Source organism: Topomyia yanbarensis, chromosome 1 (genome assembly GCF_030247195.1).
Source record: "Topomyia yanbarensis strain Yona2022 chromosome 1, ASM3024719v1, whole genome shotgun sequence".
NCBI lineage: Eukaryota > Metazoa > Arthropoda > Insecta > Diptera > Culicidae > Topomyia > Topomyia yanbarensis.
Genome location: NC_080670.1, coordinates 29113962 through 29137166, shown reverse-complemented (window position 1 = coordinate 29137166; position 23205 = coordinate 29113962). Strand labels below are relative to the sequence as shown.

The 23205-nt window shown below is 42.0% G+C and overlaps 5 protein-coding genes across 7 annotated transcripts in view; 4 read left to right on the top strand and 1 right to left on the bottom strand.

Moving 5' to 3' along the window:
* LOC131677187 (serine-rich adhesin for platelets) overlaps positions 1-23205 on the bottom strand; it is a 945885-nt gene that overhangs the window by 575688 nt on the left and 346992 nt on the right. The window lies entirely within an intron of this gene.
* LOC131677205 (translocon-associated protein subunit alpha-like) lies at positions 3208-4959 on the top strand. Its single transcript, XM_058956910.1, has 3 exons — positions 3208-3440; positions 3528-4259; positions 4339-4959. The coding sequence occupies exons 1-3, from the start codon at positions 3377-3379 to the stop codon at positions 4422-4424; spliced, it is 882 nt and encodes a 293-aa protein (XP_058812893.1). The 5' UTR covers positions 3208-3376; the 3' UTR covers positions 4425-4959.
* Positions 6664-8801, top strand: LOC131677194 (esterase E4-like). Its single transcript, XM_058956898.1, has 2 exons — positions 6664-6741; positions 6805-8801. The coding sequence occupies exons 1-2, from the start codon at positions 6685-6687 to the stop codon at positions 8434-8436; spliced, it is 1689 nt and encodes a 562-aa protein (XP_058812881.1). The 5' UTR covers positions 6664-6684; the 3' UTR covers positions 8437-8801.
* LOC131677192 (acylcarnitine hydrolase-like) lies at positions 19007-20891 on the top strand. Its single transcript, XM_058956897.1, has 2 exons — positions 19007-19147; positions 19211-20891. The coding sequence occupies exons 1-2, from the start codon at positions 19091-19093 to the stop codon at positions 20840-20842; spliced, it is 1689 nt and encodes a 562-aa protein (XP_058812880.1). The 5' UTR covers positions 19007-19090; the 3' UTR covers positions 20843-20891.
* LOC131677190 (juvenile hormone esterase-like) lies at positions 21249-23205 on the top strand. The gene is made up of 2 exons (XM_058956895.1): positions 21249-21455; positions 21524-23205. The coding sequence occupies exons 1-2, from the start codon at positions 21264-21266 to the stop codon at positions 23147-23149; spliced, it is 1818 nt and encodes a 605-aa protein (XP_058812878.1). The 5' UTR covers positions 21249-21263; the 3' UTR covers positions 23150-23205.

Genomic DNA, 23205 nt, shown 5'->3' with positions numbered 1-23205 from the left:
TCTCGACAAACATATGATTACGGCCTAAAAGCCAACTGTCAAAATCCACTTTGAATGGAAATTCCAGACAAACCGTTACTAGTTGAACACAGTTCACAACAGTTTATGAAAGAGAAAACTTTTCTCTTTCGTTTACTACCAACATCTGTGATTGGCGTGTAACGATTTGTCCGGAATTTCCATTCAAAGTGGATTTTGACAGTTGGCTTTTAGGCCGTAATCATATGTTTGTCGAGCAATGTATCCTAAAAAACTGCGAATGATAGTTTCACAATATATCTATCGAACATCAAAAGCGGTGTCCAATCAAGAAGTTTCGGTTCTTGTTAGTGATTGCTTAAACGTGAGTGGTACTCTAAAAATGAAAAAGCTTGTTTCGAGTAGTGCTACGCTAGACTATGTCTCATTGAAGGTAGACCTAGATGCACTTGACTGTACGGAATTTGTTGTTTCCACAAACTTTTTCATTTACATCAAAAAGAGAGGTCGTTTAAAAATTCAACAATGGAAAAATCGCATTTTTTCATACATTTTTAACCTAGGGGCAGATCACTTGTGATGCATTTTTAAAAATCAGCGAAATTAAATGCATTTATTTCCATCAAAATAGAAATTCATAATGTATTTTGCGTTGCGTGCAATGTTTTTGCGTTGCGTGCAATGCTGTTTGCGTTGCGTGTAAGACGTCAAAACCCTACAGAAGAACTAGCCCTACATTTAACAAAACGTCGAACAAAGTGGATCAGCGTAGGACGTTTGTTAAACAAACTTTTCTGCGAGGGAGTGCAAAGCTGATGCAAAAATGGAAATTAAATGCATTTTTTCTAATTTGATGCCAATTTGTTATACATTCTTAGAGTGATCTGCCCCTAGTTTTTAACCCAATAACAACGATCAACAATGTTATGCTGTTATAGATTTTCGATGTCGAGACATCGTTTTACTTTGTTTTCACAACGTTCTTACATGTAGTATTGTTCTAGATTAGATTTATGTTTCAGAATAATTGTGAATGCTTAATATTTTTCGTTTATTTATTGTTATTTTGGCTGCACATTGTTGGATCACTTTATATTCGATTTAACTCACTTGGACTCGATTTTCTCAACGTTCATATTGATATATGTTAATGGAAAACTCTTAGGAACGCTCGACATCCCGGTCTTCCGGGATACAACACGATGTGCACCTTGTGTCAACTGAAACATGAGTAAAATAAAAAGTTCGAACACACAACTTCCCTACACACAGAAAAAATATGGGTAAAAGTAAGTGTTTCGCTCTTAGCAAAAACAAGCAACGCCTACTATTAGGTTGAAAGTAAAACTTTTAAGTTAATCAAGAATTACAATCAAAATAAAAATTATACTTTTAACACAGAGAACAGACATCCATGATCGAACAAAAATATTTAAAAAACATTTGAATTAATATACGATAAACACTGGCGCCGCCACACCAAGCTATCCCAACTATCCGTCAAATCCATTTCGGAACCGGTTCGAAATCCTGAATGGATTCAGTATGGAATCTTGCTCAAAGAAAAGAACCGATTCCGACTCTATCGGTTGATGCATTTGAGTTGGAATTCATGCTGGAAGTCTGAACCGGTTCCGGACTAGTTTGACTGGGTAGAGGAATGACCGCTGTCAATTCTGTCGAGCTCAGCCACAAAATAACATGATGACAGTAGCGCACCTGGTTTGGATATTCCAACTACCTTCGAAACCGTTAGAGATTTTACACAAGTTGAATGCTGAAGATGGACGTCTGTTCTCTGTGCTTTTAAGCTAATAAAGAAGAGTTTTCAAAATGAAATTATTGTTTTCAAACTAATAGTATGCGTTGGTTGATTTTCACCAACATTTTTTTTATTTTGATTATAGAGGTTTTAATCTTAGGGTCATTCGCCTCTTCGTCGGGTAAGAGAAATCTGTTTATAAAAATCTCCAATCCTATATGCGGGGTTGGGAATTGAACCCAGGTGAGCTGCGTACAAGGCAATCGATTTACCAGCTACGCTATCTCCACCCCCTCCAATATTTTTATTTCTGTGTGTACAAGGCCTAATTAAATCTTACTTTATGCAATCTGTATCTGGCGTGCTATTACAGTAACCGAGCAAATTTTTACTATAACACTTCTGGATGCTTGTCTGGCTTCGTAATACGCACCTTTTCTATTTGCACTGTTAATTCTTTCGTATCCTAGTGTTGTCCTTTTAGCGCAATGCTTCACGATTACAGTTGTCCTAGATCCAATCAGGGTGGTCAATCATACGGGTCAAAACTGATCAGTTCAAATCAATTGCAAATAGAAAAGGTCACAAGAGGTCGCCTAAAGTTTAACCTTTTCATGCCCAACTTTTTTCTAGTGCATGTAGGGTTTCAAAACTATTTTTCCTTGAAAACGGTGTGGCCTGACCATGTTCGTCCGCCTTTTTTTTTAACTTGGTGATGTCCCGTTTGTTCATTTCGTCGAAAGTTTTTGGTTTTCGAAACTCTAGTAAGAAGATTATTTAACCCATCCATGCCCATGTTGTTTGTGGACAACAACGCTTTTAAACAGCTATAACTTTTGATTGAGTCGAGATTTGCCTACAAAAACAAGTAAGGCTCATTAATGTGATTATTGCCTTTAATTTGAGTACTAACAGTTACAAGGATCAGCTCTAGAACTGAAGTTATTGCAATTAGTCTTATTGCATTCCGATGGAGCAGTGCTGCCAGGGACAGTTTGCGTTGACGACGGAAAATGATTTTTTCATATATCTTCGTTATGGTACAATATTGTTGAAAACTGACAAAACTTACCAATTTGGACTGTAGTTGGCTACGTTTTCCACGTAATTGTACTATTGTAATTATTCTAGGAGAATTGTATTGAGCATTAGAAGGTTAAAATTGACCAGCTTCTAGCACTGCCATAGAAGCACGTATCTCTATGAAAATAGGCTTTTGCGTTTCTTCACCCCACCGTTTTCAAGGAAAAAACAGTTTTGAAACCCTACATGCACTAGAAAATTTGGGCATGAAAAGGTTAAAATGGGAAGCTTTCTATGCATTAATGGGTACTTTATTTTTATCTCTTAGATTTTTATCAGTGTGGAATTAATGAAATAATAATTGTAATCAACATCATTTGTTCACCCCTCTCCAAAACGTACCAGCTGTCAAAGAAGTTTGCCAACTGCTGTCATCTCAGTTCCACGTGAACTGACGTTTTCAGCTTTTTCTTCATTCGTTGCACCACGATCGGCTTTGCGAGTGGCCCCGTTGTTCATTTTCCTGTTTGTCGCGTTCCTAGCAGTAACAATTTCGTACTCGGTGGAAAAAATTACGTTCTACAGTTGATCGTTTGGTGCTGTTTCTGAACAATGAAGCAACTGTTTATCTTTGCTTTGCTGGTGCTACCATCGGTTCTACTTAGCGTGGAAAGTGGTAAGTGATTTACTTTCTTGGCTGGAGGTTTCGCAAAAACACACTTTCGCTTCGACGTGGCATGTCGTAACACTACCGTTTCTGCAGGTTCCCGGTTGATGGCCACCGCCATGGATGTGACTGAGGACGAGTTGGAAGATGAATTGGACGTTGAGGTCGAATCTGATGAGATGTCGGTAACGCATACGGACGAGCCCGAAACGGAGGATGAACCTGAAACAACCAAGTCCCCCGATGCCGATACATTCCTGCTTTTCACCCGTCCGTTGCACTCGGGAGCTGGCTCTCAGCTTGATCTGCCAGCTGGATATCCGGTGGAATTTCTGGTTGGATTCGCCAATAAGGGAAGCGATGATTTCATCGTTGAAACCGTCGAAGCTTCCTTCCGATACCCAATGGATTTCAACTATTTCATCCAGAACTTTTCGGCCATTGCTTACAACCGTGAGGTCAAACCCGGTCATGAGGCTACAGTCTCCTATTCGTTCCTGCCGTCGGAATCGTTTGCCGGAAGGCCGTTCGGTTTAAACATTGCCTTGAACTATCGCGATGCCAGTGGAAATCAGTTTTCAGAAGCTGTTTTCAACGAGACCATCACAATTACCGAGGTGGACGAGGGTTTGGACGGGGAAACCTTTTTCCTGTACGTTTTCCTAGCTGCTGTTGTGGTTCTGTTGCTGGTTCTGGGCCAGCAATTCCTCGGATCATACGGCAAACGTAAGCGCTCGCCGGCCGTGAGAAAGACCGTCGAAACGGGAACTAGCAATACTAAGGATGTGGACTATGAGTGGATTCCGGCTGAGACACTGAAAAAGATTCGTAAGTATTATGATGAGAGGGAGAGAGAATGATGTGTGGTATTTCGGATACTGAATGCTGATTCATTGAATTTCCACAGAGAACTCCCCCAAGGGTAGCAAAGTGTCTCCAAAACAAAGCCCCCGACAGCGAAAGACGAAGCGGGCTACCGGTTCGGACGATTGAACTGCATTTACTCAACAATGAGCGGGAGTAATGGGAGAGAGGAGGATTGTTAAGATAGGATAGATGCTGATCCGTGTGCGAGCCGGAGAGATGCTCCACTCTCGGGTTATCTCGGAGATTATCGTTGCGCGCTCGAGTGTGTGTGTATGTGTGTATGCGCGTGGTCCTTACCTAACAAAACAACTATCATCAAATCACATGGAAGATAAATCGGAATCGTTTTGATAACCTTAAGATAATGTTTTCTAACCGATTCGTTAGCAGCGCATTTGTTTTCTATTTTTCACTTATGTTCGTACGTAAAAATCATGTCAAGATACGGAAGTTTTTTTGGTGTGAGAAAGAGACTGCGGTGTTTGTCTGCTGGGGAAGCAAACAGCGATCAGCGCGTGCAGATCATATCCTTAGCGCAAGCACAAAACTTCCCCGATCGAGACTTCCTAAGCGATGGTTTTCATCGTCAGTTAACATATTTTTTGGGTTAAGTTATTTTACACAAGATGATGCCGTGAAGAAAATACTGAAAACAGTTGAATTTACAGAACGTTTACTGGTGATGACAGTCCCAATAACGAGTTTAAATTGCATTTTTAGACATTCCTAATATTGTTATTAATAAATTACGTGGAGCCGTTGTATTCACTCCATTCTAACTACTAACCCAGTTCTTGGGAGGTAGGCGATCCACATTTTTCACGAGTTCCTGTATTTATGATTATAGCCAAATAAAAGATTTGTAGTGAACAAATTTCGAAAAACCTACTAGTAGGCGTTAGATACAGTAAAATAATCGCCTTAACATAGGCTTATTACACATGCTCTATACGCGAGCTTAAACGTGTGTATGTCAATGTACTATTGTAGAATCCAATCACATGTCGGCCCACCGATGGCGCGACGGTGCCGTTGTCATTTTACATTAAGTTTGAAATTTTCCCAAAAAGAAGTTCAAGGGAAACCCATATTCATATATTATTCCTTTTATCACTCAACATTCGTTTGGTTTGACTCTGTAATTATTTGGGTTGTTATAAAAGTCTCACAACCGTTGGACGATTTCAAATTGTTTTGTTTTAAATTAATCAAAATCTCGACAAACCTATGATTAGGGCGTATGAGCCAACTGTCAAAATTCAAATCAAATCAATGGGGTACGGTACAAAGTTGTCGGAATCATATATCTTGGAACAATGGTGACATGATATCGACGTCAGCCGCGAGGGGAAAAGTATGTTGCTGCTGCGCATAGGCATCGCTGATACTACCAGCAGCTATTTACGGTCACTAGGATTCGGTGTAAAAGGAAGTATACATTCGGGTACTCAGGACGAATTCTGCGTTCAATACTCGGCGGCACAGTGGAAACTGGAGAATGGCACAAACGCATAAGGCACGAGGTAGGTCAAGTGTACACACATCGGATGACAGAAAGACTAGCTAAAGCTCAACAGAGAACCTGCAAGAGGTCGTTGAGTTCTCGGGAAACCCCGCACTCGCTGGCTGTGTGCAATCAAGGAAGATGCGCATGTTTTCAAGGAGACTGGAGAATCTTGGTCCAAAATCGAGTATCCTACAAACATTCGCTGATGATTCTTCAAACGAAGGGCTATCAACGTATTACGAATATGACTACCTTGATCGCCATTATGGCACGCGAAAACTAAAAAGCTGGACAAAAATTACTAGAGGTTTTCCAAAGCCATTCTAGTATCGATTTATCGCTCAGAATTTCACAAAAGAAATATACTAGCAGGAAATACTTTATCTAGATGCACAATTAGGGCTAGAACATTTTTCACTGCAAAGACAGGCCCGTGCTTGCGTTGGTTGCGTTTATAGCCGACATCAACCGTTATCTATCATGCGTCAACTTGACCACCATGGTCGCGCGGTGTGTACGGATCGATGTCGGCTACTCAGGTATCATTTCAAAAGGAAGCTTCCTTATCAGTGAGTGGAGCTGTTATTGCCCGGCTATAATTACTATTATTGGCTGCCCACCAGGAACTGCCTTTAACGAGGGAATATAACAATAACCTGAAAAATGTGAATAAAATGAATCTATTGGAAAGTCCCGCTTATGATTGTGACGTACACTATCACTTCGACTGTTTTCCACCCCAAAATCTAAATCTTATCGCGTTTTAATGTGGGTATATGGGAAGCCGATATTGTATGCCCTTTCGGGGATTCATCAGCCTCTATATAAGATCATCCATATGAATGAGGTTGTCCAGTAGTCTATTCATCATTCAGCAAGATGCTCAAACTAATAACACTGCTGGGTTTTATTTTTATCGGCGTTAACGGCGATGCGGTAAGCTTCTTCAGTTAGACTCTTCTAATGTTCATGACTTCTTTTGCTGATGGTCGATTTCAGACTCGCCCCATCATCAGCACCACCGGTGGACAAATTCAGGGAGTGACCGCTAGCTGCGGGTTATTCTGTAGCTACTTTTCATTTTCGGGAATTCCGTATGCCGAGCCTCCGGTAGACGAGCTGCGTTTCCGTAACCCTGTGAAGCACAGAGGCTGGGATGGTGTTAAAGATGGAAGTGAGCATCGAGCGTCATGTCCGTCAGGAGCGACAGTTGGTGATGGATATTCAGGAAGTGAGGATTGTTTATTTCTGAATGTCTACACACAGAACATACTCGGATCGCGACCGGTTATGGTGTGGATTCATGGTGGCTCGTTCACCGGAGGTTCTGGTAACTCATGGATTTATGGACCAGACCATCTGGTACAGGAGAATGTAGTGATTGTCACGATCAATTATCGCCTTGGAATCCTAGGTTTTTTCAGTACTGGTGACGGGCACGCTCAGGGTAACTGGGGTATGAAGGATTGTGTAGAAGCCCTACGGTGGGTTCGTGATAACATCGCAGCTTTTGGCGGTGATCCGAATAACGTTACAATCTTTGGAGAGAGTGCCGGCGGAGCTGCTGTACACTATCTGGTGCTATCTCCGATGGCCGCAGGATTGTTCCATCGTGCAATCGCTCAATCGGGAACTGCTTTGGTTCCTTGGGGATTCCAGTATAATCCTCGTGAGATGAGTCTTCGTGTTGCAAATGCCTTCGGTTATCCAACGAATGACAATGCGGAACTGGTCCGTCGTCTTCGCTACACACCTAAGGGCGAATTCGTCAGAATTCAGGAAGGATGGACGGATATTCCCATCCCTCGCGGGTTCCAACCGTTTGAATTTGTTCCAACAGCTGAGCCAGCAAATTCACCGGAGGCGACTTTCTTGACGCAGAGACCAATTGATATGCTCAACACTGGAAACTTCAACAAGGTTCCATTTATCATTGGTTACAACGATGCGGAGTCCTTGTTCATGATTCACGAGCATCGGATTGACTCCACTGTGTGGAATGAATTCTCCAGAAATCCTCATTTCTTTGTTCCACATTTCTGGAACATTCCAGTAGGTACGGCTGGATCTAGTGCAGTCAGCGAAGGATTCCGTCAATTTTATTGGCAAGATCGCACTCTTGGACCGGATATCATGTTAGAATGGACTCAATTCCACACGGATCAGCAGTTCATCTTCGCAATTGATAAGACTGTTCGGTTAACTGCTCAGCATAATACCGCTCCGACTTTCTACTATCAGTTTAGCTTCGACGGTGATCTAAATCTGGTCAAACGACTACTTCTGCTGTCCTCTTGGCCAGGTGCCATGCACGCCGATGAACTACCGTATATGTGGTTGATGTCTAACTTCCCGATTACGCCGATCCTGCCAGGAAACCCCGCACTCGCTGTTCGTAGCCGGATGGTGCGTCTATGGACGAACTTCGCCTTGCACGGTAATCCAACGCCAAACTCCGATACGAATCTGCAGAACATTAACTGGGCTCCGGTCCAGAATGGAAACATGGCATTTTTGGATATTAACACTAACTTGGTACCTGGGTTCAACCCAAATCAGGCCCGCATGGCTACCTGGAATAATCTCGAGACGAACTACGCCAACAATCCGTTCGAGTTTCCAATGTCGTAAGAATGGTTATAAGTGAGATAGAATAAACTGATATTTTTAATACAGAATATTGAGTTAGGGTAACTGATACACGAGCAGAAACATTGACAATAAACCAAATATTGTCCAATATAATGAACGTGTAAGTGTGCAGATGAAATGTTACAATGAACACCTTATTGGAGCAGGCCGTAGCACACAGTTCAAAAACTGGAAAGTTCATTTTAATTATCATTAAAATTTAATTTTAACTATAAAATATTCAATGGACTCACTTAAATGGTATTCTCGCGTTTTCTCCATCTGACAACATTTTGGCATAAGCTTTAATAATCATAACTTGTAGCAAAAGATCACCGCTCTGGACGTTCAAAAGATAAATCTTCGTTTCCTTAAGTATCCGAAAGGATCTTATAAATCACGAAGAGAAATTTAAGAGGTATTTTTACTAATCGGAATATAACCTTTTCGTGAGAAACTTATAACTGATCTACGAACTGAATTGTGACATTGTCAGTGTCAACGATGGACGGAGCCGACGAAACTGTGTGGTGACGTTTTCTCACTCCTCACTTTCCGGCAAGACTCGTGATGTGCCCACTGGTGTAGTACCTAGCGGTGGTGCCAACAATTCCCCCTCCCGTAACTGTGGTTCGTTACTAGGGATTTGGCCAAATTTATTCCTCAACTCCATCACAGCAAGTTTGGCAACTGCACGCTGGTTCAAGCCCTTTGACGGTCTTAGCAGTGCTCGTCGTATTCTGCCATCGATGCCTCGGATGACCTTCTCCACGATACGGCGAATCCATGTTCCCCGGTTGTTCCCGTCGATTAAATAAACGATTTCACCTTCTCTGACTGGTTCTTGTTCCACATACCATTTGGACGGCCACCTCTGCCACAGCATATCCGCTAACTCCTGAGAGCGTTTTTAGTTGTCTCGCAATGCCTTGACTGAGCTGATCGGCAAGTTGATTTTCTCGCGCTCTCCAGCAGGAAGTGGTTCGGCGTAAGAGCTTCGATATTTGCTGACTCCTGTGGCACATAAGTAACCGGTCTGGAGTTCATGATATCATCTGCCTCGGCTAGCACGGCCAGCAAGATTTCTTTCGTTAATCATGTAGAGCTTTGAGCGCGTCCTTCGCCGACCTTACTAACCGCTTCCAACTGCAGGCGAATAGACCTTTCTCGTCAAAAATTTTTATATGATAGGATGCTTCCTTTTTTATCTCCAATTCGTTACTTCCTATTGCCGCGATGATTTGGTACCTCTAACTATTGAAAAAATCAAAAATAGTGCAAGCTGCTCATTTAACCCCATATTCTGAATACCTATCTTGCCTTGTTTCCCTGTATTTTTTCACCATTTGGATGCATTTCCTGTGGGGAATACTAAAAGGATGCCAGATCTGCATATATATTAGTAAATCTGTAGATTTTGCGTTTTCACTGCAGATCTTTTGCAGATTACAAATATTTAGCAGAACAAAGCCTATGCCAGCCAATTTATACACCAACCTTCAACATTTTTGATCATTTAAATTATATACATACTACATTTCTACGTCGCATTTATTGAAGATTTTTGTAGCAATCTGCAGACTTTTATATTTTTACTGCAGGCTATTGTTTAAATAGACCTGGCATCACTGATGCTGAAATGATTCATTCATATACCTGTCAAAAATATAGAGCATTGTGTGAAAATGTATAACCTCACTTTTCTGACAGTTCGGTGTGCTTGTTTACCTAAGATTTGTTTACACGGACTTTTAAAATTTACATTACTTGAATACTTTCGATGCTCTTTGAAAGAATATCAACTCAAGAGGGATGAGGATTGGAACAATGGTAACCTGGTTCATACATTGACCAATCGGCGCTGGATGTAAAACCCGGTGGCATATGCTGAATCGAAAGATCAAGCATTGGGCTATAAAACGATTGCTTTCTGGATGATGGATCCTTATCCTATTTGTACACATTTGTTTGTTTGCTCGTGGGTTAATTCCTAACAAGATGATCCGATTGATTATTCATTTTTAGGTGGTGAAGTTTACCTGAACTTTATAGGTAACGAATTCGGTCGATGATAAGTTGTTGAAATGATTTTGATCGTTCAATGCTCATATCGAAGAACGTTTCCATTGGTCAGAATGCCTACCAGCGTATGGAACAATAATTTATTATTCGGTTTCAAGTTCCATTACAGTAAAAGTTTCGTCGATTATCGCATTGTCGTTGATTTAGCCGGAATATGCAAAATAGCGCTCGGCACTGACGACAAGGAGTAAGAAGGATTTGATTGGAGTGATAATAATGCAGAGCATTATATATTCTGGTAGAATATCAGGGAGGAGAAATTATATGTAAATTTATATTATATCCCGAGTTGCATTAATTTTGGCACCGCAATAAAGCTATCTGCAACTGCTGTCTTGTTCAAATTGGCACGAACTAACTAGGCAGCGAATGATAGATTTCATAGTCAATTTATTTACTTTTTCTGAAGGATAAGTAATTAGTATGTTGTGAATATATGTGTCGCCGGTGCCGTGTGTTATGGTGGTACCGGACGGAACCGTTGGTCAGATCTGTCTTAACGCTCTCTACTTAGCGCAGGATACGCGAAACCGCTGCTAGCTTTCGAACGAAAATTCCTAGCTGCTGCTACTCTATCAGTCTCTCTCTCTCGACTGAGGACTACAATTTCGGTCGATTAAATTATGCTACGAAAATTGTACTTCCTGGAATTTCATCTAACGAGATCAATTCATTGTGAGGAATTTCGCTGCGTTTTAATATTGCTTGCCTCTGTAGGTGACGATGTGTGTGGATTCACTTCGGCAGCCAGCTCTTATGTTTTGGGTAATTTTGCTATCTTATTCTGCTGAATAAATCATCTGCCTAAAGCCTCTACGTTATACTACGGTCACTTTAAAAACGCCCTGCTATTTAATCTTGTAGCTCTCGGCAAGTCAGTCCTGGCACTCTCCTCGACTATTCCTGGCACTATACCGCTGACGTCGCACTAATCACGGTGATCAAACGTGGCGAGAGCGGCAGTGGTTTCGTCGGAATTGTTCACTCGACAAGCAGTAAGTGCAAGGACTCTGCTACTTATGCCTGAGCCCCTCATTGAAACCTTCGTCCTGCCGGAGTGTTAGCTTCGTCCGATACCGGAGCGTATTGTTGAACCGAAGCAGTCTGCTACTGGCGCTGCTTCCTTCGAATTGGAATCGCTGAATATTTCCGTTAGCCGAATGTCCAACGTGGCCGAAGGCAAACCGATTGCAGCAACACCACCAGCCGTAGCTGACATTTTAGCCTTCAATCCAAGTACCTGCCATTGGCATAGCGACAGACGAGTGCGGTGCAGGCTGGACATCGGTTGACTCGGTGCCGGACGGGGCGAAACAACTGCAACAGGAGCGGACCTAGTATGGGGTGTAAAGGTCATCAATTGCCATAGATCACCAAAATGCTCTGCGACTAACATTGTGAACAAAACAAACCAAATGAAATTGATCGCAACAACGATAAAATAATCTAAATTCTACCCAAACATTTGAAAAGGGTCACTGCCAAACGTATACCTTGAGAAAAAGGTAAAAGAAGTTTTGGTCGAATTCATTATAATTCTATTTAAAAATTTAATACTGTTTTATTTAGTTTGATTGCGCAAATTGTTTACATCAGACACTCTCCTTAATTCATTGTGTACGTATTTCACTCCCGCATAAATGTATACCATATGCCAACAATTGCATCAATCATTTCAAAACCATTTTCAATATGGTTCGTTCAACAATAGATTGACCATTGCCTAGTATAATATCGAACATAACCAGTGTCGTTTTTCCATACTAGACCGTACAAACAACGGGTTGTTAAGAACAGTCACTATACCAAAATGTGCTGTTTTCCGTATACATTTTGACAACATACCATTCAAGAACCATACAGATTATGGTGGCATGCATATTTTAAGTCTAGCGATGGATAAAATACTAGCTGGAGAAAAAAAATTCTTCCCCTTTACATTTCAATTCTATCGATTGATGAAATATTATTTTGCTCTCGCCATCTGCTGAAGAAGGCTTCGTCGACACTAAGTGGACTGACACTTTATCCAATTGAGCTATCTCCGTAATATTGTAAGACGAGAATTTTTGACCATCTTAAACTACAGATTTTTGTGAGCAGGGTAAACAGATATACGAATAATAAAGCCCACCAGAGCAATACTAACCTCTGACGCCAAAGGACAATGTAGTATACAAATCTCCAATATAGGATACACGGAAGGTATTGGAAATGGTAACTAAAATGGGTATGGTAGTATAACAGTTCAATTATAATGGTGAAATATATCAGTAGTATTCCCAATATGGTGAGCATTATACAAATGGTTTGGAAATGGTTCCGAAGATTTCTGGAATGGTATTTATTTATACGGGCTACCTTTATAATCCTTTTGGAATCAGTTACAATAATCCTTTATAATCATTTTATAATATGTGTATTGCTAGTTAGGACTTTTATATCAGCCGGGCCCTTTTATAATTTGTTATAAAATCATTATCAAAATTCTTCATAATCCATTGTTGCGTTATGTTTATGCACATGGTCAGATAGATAGTTTCCCGCATAAATGTATACCATATGCCAACAATTGCATCAATCATTTCAAAACCATTTTCAATATGGTTCGTTCAACAATAGATTGACCATTGCCTAGTATAATATCGAACATAACCAGTGTCGTTTTTCCATACTAGACCGTACAAACAACGGGTTGTTAAGAACAGTCACTATACCAAAATGTGCTGTTTTCCGTATACATTTTGACAACATACCATTCAAGAACCATACAGATTATGGTGGCATGCATATTTTAAGTCTAGCGATGGATAAAATACTAGCTGGAGAAAAAAAATTCTTCCCCTTTACATTTCAATTCTATCGATTGATGAAATATTATTTTGCTCTCGCCATCTGCTGAAGAAGGCTTCGTCGACACTAAGTGGACTGACACTTTATCCAATTGAGCTATCTCCGTAATATTGTAAGACGAGAATTTTTGACCATCTTAAACTACAGATTTTTGTGAGCAGGGTAAACAGATATACGAATAATAAAGCCCACCAGAGCAATACTAACCTCTGACGCCAAAGGACAATGTAGTATACAAATCTCCAATATAGGATACACGGAAGGTATTGGAAATGGTAACTAAAATGGGTATGGTAGTATAACAGTTCAATTATAATGGTGAAATATATCAGTAGTATTCCCAATATGGTGAGCATTATACAAATGGTTTGGAAATGGTTCCGAAGATTTCTGGAATGGTATTTATTTATACGGGTTTTAACTGGGACGTGACGTGTGGATACGAAAAAACCTAATGTCAATTGCAGCCAGGGGGAGCTGTCAAATGCAGCCAAAGGGAACCGTCAAATGCAGTGAGGGGGAACTGTCAAATGTAGCCAGTCCATTTAAAATATGTGAGGACGAAAGAGTGGCTATGCACGACAAGAGATCAAATGAACAGAAAAAATGAAAAAGAAAACATCTATCCACAGGTTTTGTCCCAGGATTTTAATAGAGAACATGAAAATACGATTTGTTTGCATTTGGCAGGAGGCCTTTTTCAAATGTTTGGCTAGAAATTCCTTACTTCTTCAATGAACCAAAAATCAAAATTACAGCTGAGCGACCTTGTTCGGAAAGTGTTAACATTTGGCAGCGAACCAAACCAAGTTTCTCATACTATGATCGAATCAACAAAAATTCCAAGACTATGTAAACAATCTCTCTGAACTGTCAAAAAAGTGAGGTTAAACATTATCATGCAATGTTCTCCACCGAGAGGTTCACTTTAGTTTGTTTACATAATCAATGAACTTTGTACCGCGACTCACCACTTCATTTGCCGCGTTGCCAGGAACTCAAGCAAAAATATACAAAACAGTGTTGCCCAAACACACATTTTGAATCCCACCATTCTTGCAAAGGTGAAAAAAATACTCAACATTCTTGCATTTTTTCAAATTTAAAAAAATCATTAAAAAATCACGATAGCTCCAAATAGTCTCATTTCAACGGCAATATTCTTAAAAATGTGTAGTCTTTTGAATAAAAATAAGAAAAAAGGGGGTTAGGTCGGACGAGAAAGGTCTATTGAAGTTCCACTTAGTTCTTGCATCGGTGAAAGCATCAGCACACTCCAACTCGATACAACGGACTACCTCGACCAGCTCCTTACTTGCCGCTTGAAAGTTGTCTGAGAAGAGCTCTATAGGTGCACCTCTCTTGCAAATGAATCTTCTGCTTTCCATGACGCACGACTGGCCGCTGAAACTATATGCGACTTCCATATGGGTTGCTCTAGTTACCACCCACGTAAACAGACAAATCCCTTCTTTTCTTTGACCGAACGAAACACAAGAAGAAGGCAAAACATTATTTCATTATTAGCGTGACTAAAAATAGACATCCCTACATTATTAACAGCATAAATGAATCTGGAATAATGCTACGAATGTGCTTTTAGCAGTGTATGAACCTACACGCACTGTCGCTTGATACGACAGTCTAGAAACCTAAGGAATGAGAGAGAAAACAGTTGGATAGGAAAACAAGATTGGTGTGTGTGTGACTGGCTGAGTGGCAGCGTGCCATAGCATGGGAAGGACTGCTGTGCAAAAGCTCTATTGACTAATCTATGTGGAGTTGTGTTAGTGCGAGATTGAGGTTAAATCGGGTAGTTTTTTTGCCAAATGAGGTTAAATCAGATGGCGAATTGAAAACATAGCTTTATATGTATGTTGTCTATACACATTGCAACTGTGTTGGTGTCCTAGACGTCAAATAAGTCAATGGGAGCATTAGGTGCTTTACTGATACAGTTAACCTCACTTTTCTTGATAGTTCACTTGTACTGTTTACATGGACTTAGAAAATTTTGTGGACGACTAGATTCGCTCGAAGGAAATCGTAGAGAATTTTGCTAAGTCCATGTAAACAGTACAAGCGAACTGTCACAAATGAACACTCAGTTCATTTGTGACGTCAGCGTAATGTATTCAATATGTTAGAGTTGCGAGAACTATATCGAGAAATTATATGTGCGAGTGTGTGAGCGTGAATGTTCTTTAGCAGAAGAGTAGGCATAGACATGCGTTCGTAAGTCAGTGAAATATTGAATACTTTACGCCGACGTCACAAATGAACTGAGTGTTCATTTTTGACAGCTCGTTTGTACTGTTTACATGAACTTAAGAAAATTCCTCTACGATTTGCTTCGAGCGAATCTAGTCGTCCACAAATTTTTCTAAGTCCATGTAAACAGTACAAGCGAACTGTCAAGAAAAGTGAGGTTAATTGTGCCAGTAAAGAACCTAATTGGCCGTTGCGACAGCCACGACAGCGGGATTTAAAAATGGAATCGAGAAGATAGGACAGTGCCATCCTTGGGATAACCGGACGACACTTGTTGAATTTACACCATGCGCTATCTTCAATTTCTTGCAGCACTGCTGCCCGAACTGGATGTGGAAGCGTTGCCTTAGATCGTTCACCACGGTCTCGCGATTAGCGATTCATGGTATTGAAGAAGAAGTTTGGTGGTGACGTCATGACTCTTCGGAAGCACGATGGGGTGGTTGCTGTTGCTCAAAGGGAAGGAAAACGGCATGAACTGACTGTCTTTCCATCCGGATTACTCCTTGTTCGTCCAAAAATGGGGATAATTTGTAAAGTGAACTGGATCGTTCGATGACATGCCGCTTGTTTCGCGGCAACGCAACGTTTTTCCACAACGTCTTCATTTCATCCGCAAATCCTTCTTGCTGCGTTATTTTCTGTTATTCCTGGCATTTGAGAGGATCCTTGATTGATGACACCGTATCTTTCAGCAATCTTCCTTGCGTCAGCATAGCTTGAAGAGATTAGACTGGCAGCTTCTTAATCTTCCTTCTCTTGAAATGAACCGCAACAGATCAGGATGTTCCAACGCGAGAAGCGATTAGTATCCATCAAACATTGAACGAATTATATTTCGTAGAACAACAGGTACGTACGCAACTCTTTGCTACCATGAGGGCCGTATATTGTATGTGCACATGTAGATTTTTGAGTTCGAGAAGAACCCTAGAAGGGCCGTTCAGACATTCGGTAATTGGCAGTCCGCAAGGATGCTTGAATCTGGTCGTTACTTCAGCGAATCGCACCTTCTGCTTCGGAAGTTATGAACATTTCGCAGCAGAAACTTCTCTGAAGAATCCTTCGCCAAAATCGATACATCAACACACCTTGAATCTCGTTCCAATCGGTTCATACCGGCTGTTCACTTAACCAGTATCGGCTTCCACACGCTTTAGAGCTTAATTTGTTCTGCAACGCGTTCGATCAGAATGAAATAACAAGATTATAACAGAACACAATTTTTGTTACATATTCTGTTATAAATTACACACCATTTTTTTGTATTTCGTTGCAGCGTAATATTTTGCTGAAACTTTTCAGTAAAACTGGATTTGCTAAGAGTTCAGCTTTGCAATTTTTGTTTCGCTGATTTTTAGTAAAACCCATTATTTTGACGAAAATCAGCAAATCTATAGAATTTTATATTTGGGAATGAAGTAGTTGTTCTGGCCTACCGTAAAGAGTTTCGATCACCTTTGGAACCGACCCTAATAGCAAGAAGTCCGCTTCTTACTGCCTCCAACGCTTGGCCTTTGATGCTTCTCTGGAGCCTACCGCGATTGGTCCAGTTGCACGCCCTGTTTCCATTGTTGAAGCTGCTGATGAAAAAAAGGCCATTCCTCTGACATCCCGGTGAATATCGGCAACTTGGCGAAATAACCCTTCCTTGCGGCAATCTGAGCCTTTGTCAATTCCGGTTCCTCTTGCAGGATGGTCAGATATTCATACGGACTCGGAGGGCAGAGCATACCCGGAGTTGGTTTCGGGGTGGGTTCCGGTTTTGGTCCCGGATCATTAGAGGAACTGGTGCTTGGGGAATCGGTAGCGGCAGCATAGGCGTCTTATCTACTTTAGCATTAGATAGCAGCGGTTCTCAACCTTGTTTGCTCCGCGGACCCCTTCGAAATCACCTTGGGTCATCGCGGACCCCTTCGAAATTATTCTGGGCGGTCGCGGACCCCTTCAAAATTACCCTGGCCGGTTGCGGACCCCCATGCTGTCAATATATGATTTTCAGCATGATACGATAAAAAAACTTGAAGTTTCAATATTCATCCGGAAAAGATTTTCCTCTTCGTGGACCCCAAGCAACGACTTCACGGCCCCCTAGGGGTCCGCGGACCCCAGGTTGAGAATCGCTGAGATAGAATGTTTCTTGGCGTCGGAAACCTTTTTAAGCAAGAGCCAATTGTGGTTAACGTTTGCCAGGTGCGGTACATTTTGGGTGTGCACCATTTTAGGACAGCTACCCCGGTGTCGGCAATAGGTTTGTTTTGCTCGATCGGGTATTTGAAGTTGGCCCTCCACATTTCTTCCAAATCAGCATCCGTTTGCATCTGGCCGCCTAAGGCACCTTCCTCCTGATTCAGAGGAGCATTTCTACGTTGAAATTCCTTATACAGCTCACTTCGCTTCCTAGTCAACTCTGCTTCAACCGCCATCTTCTTTTTCAGCAGTTCTGTTTCCAGATGGAGCTGCTTCATTATTTTTTTATGTTTTTCTCTCACTGTCTTTTGAAATCCGCTTTTATTTGCTGAAACTCTCGCTTGTGATGCAATTCAGCGTCCTCGTGCACTTTCGCTTGTCCCACAGGTTTCACGACGACTTCCTGAACGACTGGGCTTTGACGGTCTGAGATATTCAGGAGATATTTCTTACCTCTTCGGTCACGTTCACATCGTATTTAAATTTTAGAGAAAATTTTGCAGATGAAATTTTATATCGAACACCTATACGTTTTATATAAGCTTTGTAGGAACCATTCACCGTTTCGTAATGCAGAAATCGCCAAAAATTGACTCGCCCTCTGGATCTAGTTAGTATTCCGAGTCCAGTGACACAACCGATTCTAATTAGATTTTAATTTTAATTTTTGTAAATTGAGCTCCGCATAAGTTTTTAAACAGCAATTACAAATGCTAGAGAAACTGTATCCGAACATATTGAACACGGTGTATATTCGAGCTCCAACAAGATAGACTAGGATCGTAAGATTAGAGGGATTATACTCAAGATGCACAATTTGGTGATTTATGATTAATTTTTTTTTTCTGTAGATTTAAAAGACGCAAGCCATCAACTGTTATCTATAATGCGTCAACGTGACCACCATGGTCGTCCAATATGTACGATTCGGTATCGGCTACCCAGTTACAATTTCAAAAGGAAACTTCCTTATCAAGAAGAGCTATTATTGTCCGGAATAATCTTAACGAAAGATTATAACAATAACCTCAAATATTTAAATCAAATGAATCTATTGGAAAGCCCCTTGAACGATTGTAAGGTACTCTACCACTGCTATCACTTCTACTATTTTCCACCTTAAAATCCAAATCTTATCGTTTTCATTGCGAGTACCTGTGGTTCAGATATTGTATGTCTTTTCGGGGATTCAGCAGCCTCTATATAAGATCAGCCATACAGATCAGACTTTCCAGTGGTCTATTTACCGTTCAGCAGGATGTTGGAATTCATAACACTGCTGGTGTTGGCTGTAGTCGGTGCCAACGGCGATGCGGTAAGCTTCCTAATTTAAATTCCTCTGTAGTTCATAACTGATTGAACCGATGGTTGATTTCAGACCCGCCCTATCATCACCACCACCGGTGGACAAATTCAGGGAGTAACATCTAGCTGCGGGTTGTTCTGTAGCTACTTTTCATTTTCGGGAATTCCGTATGCCGAGCCTCCGGTAGACGAACTGCGTTTTCGTAACCCTGTGAAGCACAGAGGCTGGGAAGGTGTAAAAGATGGAAGTGAACATCGGGACTCGTGCCCGTCAGGAGCGACAGTTGGCGATGGATACTCAGGAAATGAAGATTGTTTGTTCCTGAACGTCTACACGCAGAATATAATCGGATCACGACCGGTTATGGTGTGGATTCATGGTGGATCGTTCACCGGAGGCTCTGGTGACTCATGGATTTATGGACCAGACCATCTGGTACAGGAGAATGTAGTGATTGTAACGATCAATTACCGCCTTGGAATTCTAGGTTTCTTCAGTACTGGAGACGAGCATGCTCAGGGTAACTGGGGTATGAAGGATTGTGTAGAAGCCCTTCGTTGGGTTCGCGATAACATTGCGGCCTTTGGCGGTGATCCGAATAACGTTACAATCTTTGGAGAGAGTGCCGGCGGAGCTGCTGTACACTATCTGGTGCTATCTCCGATGGCCGCAGGATTGTTCCATCGTGCAATCGCTCAATCGGGAACTGCTTTAGTTCCTTGGGGATTCCAGTATAATCCTCGTGAGATGAGTCTACGTGTTGCAAATGCCTTCGGTTATCCAACGAATGACAATGCGGAACTGGTCCGCCGTCTTCGCTACACACCTAAGGGCGAATTCGTCAGAATTCAGGAAGGATGGACGGATATTCCCATCCCTCGCGGGTTCAAACCGTTTGAATTTGTTCCAACAGCTGAGCCAGCAAATTCACCGGAGGCGACTTTCTTGACGCAGAGACCAATTGATATGCTTAACACTGGAAACTTCAACAAGGTTCCATTTGTCATTGGCTACAACGATGCGGAGTCCTTGTTCATGGTTCACGAGCATCGAATCGACTCCACTGTATGGGATGAATTTTCCTGGAATCCTCATTTCTTTGTTCCACACTTCTGGAACATTCCAGTAGGCACGGCTGGATCTAGTGCAGTCAGTGAAGGATTTCGTCAATTTTATTGGCAAGATCGCACTCTTGGACCGGATATCATGTTAGAATGGACTCAATTCCACACGGATCAGCAGTTCATCTTCGCAATTGATAAGACTGTTCGGTTAACTGCTCAGCATAATACCGCTCCGACCTTCTACTATCAGTTTAGCTTCGACGGTGATCTAAATCTGGTCAAACGACTACTTCTGCTGTCCTCTTGGCCAGGTGCTATCCATGCCGATGAACTACCGTATATGTGGTCGATGTCTAACTTCCCGATTACGCCGATTCTGCCAGGAAACCCCGCACTCGCTGTTCGTAGCCGGATGGTGCGTCTATGGACGAACTTTGCCATGCATGGAAACCCAACGCCAAGCTCGGATGGGGATCTACAAAACATTAACTGGGCTCCGGTTCAGAATGGAAACATGGCATTTTTGGATATTAACACTAACTTGGTGCCTGGGTTCAATCCAAACCAGGCCCGCATGGCTACTTGGAATAATCTGGAGACTAACTACGCCAACAATCCGTTTGAGTTTCCAATGTCATAGGTATAGCTTTAAGTGAGATGCAATAAATTATATTTGTTTTAAATTAGAATATTGCGTATTTCCAAAATGTTATCTGTGGTTCGTTTTGCTAAAAATAGCTATGCGCAAAAACCGCAAGAAACAAAACTGTCAAGAGGAAACCTGTGCGTCAATCCTCATTTTTTTAGATTTAACGGGTTAATTTGATGACTCGGTTAATCTTATCGTCAACCGCGTCTACTTCGATAAGTCTAATATTCCATCGATGTACCTACGGGGGGTGATGTAATCAGCAATCTATTTTCTTTCAAATCATTCGAACCCCTTCTAACTACTGCAAGATCGTACAGAATTGAATACCTAGAACTCCTGCATGGTGGAAAGTACGTCCAAGGGTTACAACGATTCAGTAAATACCAACTGGATGCGATAACATTTCGAGATGACCATTTTGCCGGCGAAAAAAAAAAAATTATCGGTGAAATTGCCGTCTCATGCGGCCGTCGATCTAATCAAGTCCAACCTGTTTATAAAGGTCTCCTGCAACGCCATAGTTGCATTCAGTCTGTGGAATATGTTCACGCTTCTAACATTAGTAGTACTGGCGGTCTCCGCCGGTTGGGCTCAGGACGCTGTAAGCTTCGACGGAGTTTCTTCCCCTAGCTAAACGATCACTACAGTTATAATTCTCTACTGTTACAGAGTCGACCAATTATTGCAACAACTGGTGGCCATGTTCAAGGCATCACGGCCAGCTGTGGCCTGTTCTGCAGTTATTTCCAGTTCAATGGAATTCCCTATGCTGAACCACCGGTAGGTGATCTACGCTTCCGCAATCCAGTGCCACATGGAGGTTGGACGGGTGTCCGCGATGGTACCAACTTCGGGGAAAACTGTCCCGTACTAAGTGTCCTTAGCGATTATTCTGGAAGTGAAGATTGTTTGTTTATCAATGTATACACGCAGAACATTATCGGATCACGACCGGTTATGGTGTGGATTCATGGTGGTGCCTTTGTTGCCGGTTCCGGAGACGCTAGAATGTATGGGCCGGATTTCCTGGTGCAAGAAAATGTAGTCGTCGTGTCATTCAATTATCGTCTGGGAATTCTTGGATTCTTCAGCACGGGAGATACCCACGCTCAAGGAAACTGGGGTATGAAGGATTGCGTGGAAGCTCTTCGTTGGGTTCGCGATAATATTGCTGCCTTTGGCGGTGATCCGAACAACATTACAATATTTGGAGAAAGTGCTGGTGGCGCTGCAGTTCATTTCCTAGTTCTGTCCCCGATGGCTGCAGGGCTTTTTCACAAGGCAATCGCCCAATCAGGCACAGCGCTGTCTCCTTGGGCTTTCCAATACAATCCAGTGGAAATGTCGCGCAATATTGCTGATGCCTTTGGATATCCTCACGACACTGCAGAATTAACACGTCTCTTACGTTACACTCCAATTCCAAACTTCGTTGATCTTCAGCGACTGCCAACAGATATTCCCATTCCACGAGGCTTCAAACCGTTCGAGTTCGTCCCTAGTGCTGAACCAGTGAATTCTGCGGAACCAACCTTCCTGACGCAACGTCCGATAGAAGTCTTGCGTTCTGGATCATATAACCATGTCCCGTTGATGATCGGTTACACAAGCATCGAAAGTTTGTTCATGGTCCGCGAACATAATATTGACTCGACAGTATGGAATGAGTTCAGTCGCAATCCGCATTTCTTCGTGCCCCACTACTGGAACATCCCCGTCGGAACCGCTGGATCTAGCGCAGTCAGCCAAGCATTCCGTGATTTCTACTGGCAAGATCAGACGCTCGGTCCGAACATTATGTTCGAGTGGGCCAAATTTCACACGGATCAGCAGTTTATCTACCCCGTAGACAAAACCGTAGCGTTGACGGCACCTACCAACACTCAACCAACCTATTACTACCAGTTTAGCTTTGATGGTGACTTGAACCTGTTGAAACGATTGCTATTGCTCAGCGAATTCCCAGGAGCCATGCATGCAGATGAGCTTCCCTACCTATGGTCAATAACAAATCTACCGGTATCACCCGTTCTTCCCGGCAACCACGCCCTCACCGTTCGTCAGCGAATGGTTAGACTTTGGACGAACTTTGCCATCACAGGCAGTCCGACACCGAACTCTGACACCAACCTTCAAAATATTCACTGGGCACCCGTGAACGAGAACGATATGGCCTATTTAGATATAGGTCACGATCTCGTAACCGGCAACCGACCAAATCAAGCACGCCTTGATCTGTGGAAAGACCTAGAGGAACGGTACGCCAACGATCCGTTCTTCTATCCGTATCAATAGATTACGTCCAAATGCTCTGTTTATTGATCAATAAAGATGAGGTTTTCTTTAGCAAA